This window comes from Cryptomeria japonica, chromosome 11, assembly GCF_030272615.1.
Source record: "Cryptomeria japonica chromosome 11, Sugi_1.0, whole genome shotgun sequence".
Classification (NCBI taxonomy): domain Eukaryota; kingdom Viridiplantae; phylum Streptophyta; class Pinopsida; order Cupressales; family Cupressaceae; genus Cryptomeria; species Cryptomeria japonica.
In genome coordinates, this window is record NC_081415.1 from 246,445,216 (window position 1) to 246,451,073 (window position 5,858).

The following is a 5,858-nucleotide window of genomic DNA, read 5'->3' on the forward strand; positions in this document are numbered from 1 at the left end:
GTCACAATACTCTTGAGACTTAGTGATACGGCAACCTACCAAGATATTAATCTATATTGCCAACTCCCAATGCTCATACATTAGGTGAAATTGTAGGATAGAACTCTAATGATTATCAAGGTAAATTTAAAATACAATTACAATCATGTAATCACAAATTTGTCCTAGACTTCTAACTTACCCTCTCACACAATAAAAATCTAACACAAAACCCCAAACTACAGTGATAAAATGACACTCCTCAATAAAATAAAAAATCTAAAATCATATTCTCATTAATACCATGTACTTAAATTATTAAATTAAATATCCCCTATTCACCTTTATTATGTCCGCTAACTTTATAATTTTCCAACTCTCAATATCAAATTTAATTAATTTAAACAAATTATACTTATTTAATTATATTTAAATAATTAAAATAAATTAACTCCAAAACAAACCTTAAATTTCTTTTCAAACTGTAAACAAATGAAGAAAGAGAAAATGCACTTAAAAAATTCAGTACCCTAAGCTAGGGTCAATAATTGATATTCATTCCATAAAAGGGTACTCATTACATGAAAATGTGTGCTCCGACTGTTATTTATATTAGTAGTCAAAGAATAAGTTATAAAGCTAGCCTCAAATTTTCTACTGCGTACTAAAAATTACAGCCTGTGAATTCTGTGTAGGGAATGCAACAACAGGTAAAGGGAGAATTTCATTGTAACCATTTTCCTACAGGTATGATTGAGTTAGGCCATTTCCATTCTATCTGCCATTTCCATTCATTTCACTTCTGTGTTTGGAAGAATTTCTTGACTTGCGTTGGAAGTAGATAATCCATGTCACAATTTCAAGAAGGGCTGCAATTGCACCCAAAGCAATAAGAACACCAATGTAAGCTCTCTTCCACTTCTTTTCAGGATCCAAGATGTCAAATCCTTTAAAGATGTTTATGATGCTCAATACAATCACTGAATAGCCAACAGAATGGTGATATATATTCCAGTATATACGGAACTTGTTATCCTTCTTAGGTCTCAAGAGTAGAGCAAAAACCTGAAAGTCAATACATTAATGATATTAGGTTTCTACAATTCATATTGTTAACTATAATTGTTTTTGGATTGATTGTGTGACGAATCTAGAAGCAATTACAGTCAAGTCAATATATGTCAAATATCAAATGTGCAAACAGAACAATATCTCTGATTCATAACTCCGATCAAAAGCATTTATCTAATACTATTTCAGAAAATAATCGAAGATTTTATGACATTTGTTTGTAAAAGGGCTTCAACAAATTGTGTAGTGAATGTATAGGTTGTTTAGATGGAAATAAATTCATTGCATACATAACCAGTGCATGGATTGAAAAGTACTGAGTGTTACCATGGGGTCTTGATTGCATTACCTGTAAAGTTGCAAGGGCAAAAAGTATAATCCCAATTCTCCTGTGTGAAGTTTGTTCTATGCCTTTACTATAACTGCCTAGTTTTAAGCCAGTGGCCCAGCCACCCACTCCAATAGCATATCCAGAGGTTTGACATATGGCATGAAGGTAAAACCATGCAGGATCTGCAACTTCAAATGTCTTGACATATCTAGCAATCATGACTCCAATGGGCATCAGTATGCCCCAGCTTACAACAGTAAGTATCCCATGTCTCTGGATTGAAAAAAAATTAAGATCAGGCAGGATGTAAATACTCAATATAATTAGTATTGTACTGAACAAGTGTTTTAGGTCAAACAAACTTAAAACCCTCATTTTCAGATAAGTTATATAACAAAACATGGAGACTCTTGCTCCCAGAGTTATAGTTTATCAATCCCTTCACTGTCTCACCTAACCTGGATTTTGATGCCTTAAAAACAGTTTCAAATACAAGAACAGACATTATATTGAAAAAAAGCCATGTCTAAAACACAGTACTTACATTTTTGAGAGTCTGGTGAGCAGAACTGCCAGAAGCAGAGGTGGCTCCACTTAGGAGATCGAGTGTCCCTGCGGTTCTGAGATTGGCTGGAGTAAGACTGTGGATTCCAGGAACCGAGTTGCTGACTGTACTGCCCACCTGCCACACCTGATTAACACTGGTTTGAGTGGAACTGAGTACCAAGGAAGCAAAAATCGTTATCTTCCCACTGCTACTCTCATACACAGCACTCTTGCTGGTCACAGTGAGGCTAATAGGTGAGGGAGTCACAGTAGACTTAGATTGCACATCATATGTGCCCACGACAGTTGATCCATTACTCAATCGAAAGGCAATCAAAGCCTGTGTGCCAATCATTTGTGACCCCTGTGGGTTTATCCCCCAACCTACCCACCCCCCTGAAGCAAGAGGGGCGGCCTTGAAAGCTATGTCTAACGATCCATTCTGTTGATGGTAGATATACGACACAGTAGCTCCTAAATTCAGGTTGCTGCAGAATTTGTAAGATTTGCTCCCACCTTCTGTGAATTGTAAAGGACAATTTGCATTCGAAGTCTGTGTAGAAGGAGTCTGCACAGCAGAACAACACCCAAAATATTAAGTACTTTATTTGAACATGAGATCTTTTGTTCTCAAGATTATGTCTCACTAATTTTCTTATCACCTCATATTTGGTTGTTTTAAAAATTAGAGAAAGTCAAAAAAAAAAATTACCCAAACGATTGAGTGTCAATGTCATGAAATTCTGTAGACCTAAAATCTTTGATCTAAATAAAAAACATGGAGTCATTGACTTGAGTTTTCTACAATTCATGTAGATCAGATCAAATTGGTTATGGATTTAACTGAATTTTAAAATATACACAGTTGAAGAATTCAGAAATAATTCTATCTAATTTCAAAACAAATATATATTAACTCCTCCAAACTTCTTGGCTGGATTTTTCAAGAAAAACTTAATAGATGGATTTTTCAAAAAGAGCTTAAAAATGGTCGTGGGATAATTGAGTGTGGACTGGCCTCAAGATATGTTTGAATCATTCAACGCAACTTTTAAAACAAACATATAATCAATTTCTTCAAAACTTTGAACTGAATTATTCAGAAAAGACTTGTTTTCACCAAAAAACTAAAAAAAAATCAACTTGAAGTCTTAAATCTCATAATATTTCACATATTCTAATAACAATCAATACAATAATTCAACATACTATGATAAACTATTCTAAAATGAAACAATTAAAATTCTACATCTAGCAGATCATATTGTTTCTGATTTAAATTTATCAGACTATGATCCATCATGAGTCAAAACAAATCTTAACTAAAAGAAAAACCTGAACTAAAATGTCTCTGTTCAAATTCTCTCTATCCAATGCATATAGACACACAGATGCCTCCTTAATCTGGATCTTGTTGTCTTTAAAAATTCTAAAAATATAAGAGGATAAATCAAATTGAAAAAACCCAAGTACGAAAATACAATACTCACAGTATTGACAGCCGGTGTAGGCGATTCAACCGGGGGGGCAGAGGTGGCTCCACTTTGGAGATTCAGTGTCCCTAAACTCTTAAGATTGGTCTGAACAAAACTGTGGACGCCAGGACTCAAGTTACTGACTGAGCTGCCCACCTGCCACACCTGATTAACACTGGTTTGGCTGGAATTAAGTACCAAGGACGCAAATATTGTTATCTTCCCACTGCTACTTTCATACATAGCACTCTTGTTGGTCACATTGAGGCTAATCTTTGAAGGATTCAAAGCATCAGACTTAGAGACCACATCATACGTGTCAACTAAAGTTGTTCCATTAGCCAATCGAAAGGCAATCAAAGTCTGTGTGCCAATCATTTGAAGCCCCTGTGGGTTTATCCCCCAACCTACCCAGCCCCCAGAAGCAGAAGGTTTGGCCTGGAAAGCTATGTCAAACGATCCATTCTGTTCATGGTAGATATATGACAGAGTAGATCCTAAACTCATGTTGTTGCAAGTATCATAAGTTTTAGCCACACCTGTGAATTTTATAGGACAGCCTGAATTTGAAGTCGGTGTAATCGGACTCTGCACAGCACAACAACGTCCAATATTAAGTACATAAGATTTTTTCTTTTCTAAATTATATCTTACCAATTTTCTATCTCCTCATATTTAACTATTCTAAAAACTAGATAAAGCAAAAAAAATGCCCAGATGATTAAGAGTGTCATTGTAATAAACATTCTGGTAAAAACTTAATGTGGTGAATATCTTCTAGGAACCCCTTGGTGAGCTTCTCTTGCCTAGCAGAGTTCTGTCTCTTTGTGAAAAAAGTTATCCCTTCAACAGAGAGGACCTTCGACAATAAGACTGGGTTATAAGGTCTGAAACACAAAGGTTGAATTACAAGGCTTGAAATTAGCCTAGATTCTTAATAGTTAGATAAATGTTGTTGAAACCTCGATTAAATTTTTCATAGATGGGTATAATGTTATGGAGGACAAGATCACCACTTAATAGTGCCCCTGTTTTCCCTCTCTAGGGAAAGAGAATTTATAGAAAGCTAAATATAAGATTTGAATGTAGAGGACTTCAATTTTATCCGAGTATACATAACGAGGAATTTGGTAAAAAAATGAGTTTTGATCAGATTTCAATTGTATACTTACAGAAGGAACAGAGGTGGCTTCACTGAGATTGAGTGCCCCTAAACTCTGAAGATTGGCATCATCAAATTTGTGGACGTCAGGACTGAAGTTAGTAACTGAGCTGCCCACTTGCCACACCTGATTAATACTGATTTGGTTGGAATCAAGCACCAAGGAAGCAAATATTGTTATCTTCCCACTGCTAGCCTCATACACAGCACTCTTGCTGGTCACATTGAGGCTAATCTTTGAACGATTCAAAGCATCAGACTTAGATTCCACATCATAGGTGTCGACCACAGTTGTTCCATTACCCAGTCGAAAGGCAATCAAAGCCTGTGTGCCTATCATTGCTAGCCCCTTTGGATTTATTCCCCAACACACCCACCCCCCAGAAGCAGGAGGTTTGGCCTGGAAGGCTATTTCTAACGATCCATTCTCTACATGGTAGATATATGACAGAGTAGCTCCTAATGCATTTAGCTTGCTACAGTATTGGAAAGTTTTGGTCTCACCTGTGAATTTCAAAGGACAGCTTGAATTCGAAGTCTGTGCAGCTGCATCCCAACCAAACAGCAGCACAATGACTCCCAATGCCAAGAACAAAGGACTCCCCATCATTCAAGTTCTGCCCAATTTTCTCTCCTGAAAATCCAATCTTGCAATAAGGGAAGTATGATTGTTGGGCTAATTCGGACAACAAACTGCAGATTTCTCTCCTGAAAATCCAATCTTGAATGAAGGGAAGTATGATTGTTCGGTTAATACGGAAACCAAACTGCTATTATAGGGAGAAACAGTGGTAAGCTAGAAACACGTGAATCTGTGAAGAAATTTCTGAATGGTAACGTGTTGAATTAGAAAACAAGCGAGTGCTGAGGACTTATAGGCGCGTTACCCATTCAACTCCTTTCACTCAGCTCGTTCTTTCATAGTTTGAATTGACTTGCAGAGCACCTAATTATTATGCAACCACCTAATGCGGAGACTTTATAGGCGAGAATCCACTTCATTTTCTTTTGGCAATTACTTCTCCCGTCAATGTTGAAGTCCTCCCTTGGTGCCATTTTCTTGGTCACAGCCGTAGGCCAAACGATTGATTGTGGTGGTGGAGCCCATGCATATGCTTCAAATAAAGCTCACGTTTCGGAACAATTCTATTGTTTTTTTAACATTATTGTCTAATCTGGGCCACAAAATCCAGTGTGAAATCAAGAATGACAGGGAAACGTACAATGAATCAGGAATAAAAGAATCAGTGTGGACACGGGTTCCAATGAGGAGGATTTTCTAAAGGTGGGAAGA

General features: G+C 36.7%; 1 protein-coding gene across 1 annotated transcript; it reads right to left on the reverse strand.

Annotated features, from left to right (window-relative positions):
* Positions 1-492: 492 nt before the first annotated feature.
* LOC131040128 (uncharacterized) lies at positions 493-5,535 on the reverse strand. Its single transcript, XM_057972986.2, has 5 exons — positions 4,575-5,535; positions 3,418-3,990; positions 1,926-2,495; positions 1,400-1,654; positions 493-1,044 (listed from the first exon to the last, which is right to left on the reverse strand). Exons 1-5 carry the CDS (start codon positions 5,172-5,174, stop codon positions 754-756), a joined length of 2,289 nt encoding a protein of 762 aa, XP_057828969.2. The 5' UTR covers positions 5,175-5,535; the 3' UTR covers positions 493-753.
* Between the last annotated feature and the right edge of the window lie 323 nt (positions 5,536-5,858).

Coding starts and splice junctions, on each gene's coding strand:
- LOC131040128 (XM_057972986.2), bottom strand. CDS start 5,174: ATGATGGGGAGTCCTTTGTTCTTGGCATTGGGAGTCATTGTGCTGCTG. Junction 2,496..3,417: donor CTACACCGGCTGTCAATACT/GTGAGTATTGTA, acceptor TCTGCTGTGCAG/ACTCCTTCTACACAGACTTC. Junction 1,045..1,399: donor TTGCCCTTGCAACTTTACAG/GTAATGCAATCA, acceptor ATTGACTTTCAG/GTTTTTGCTCTACTCTTGAG.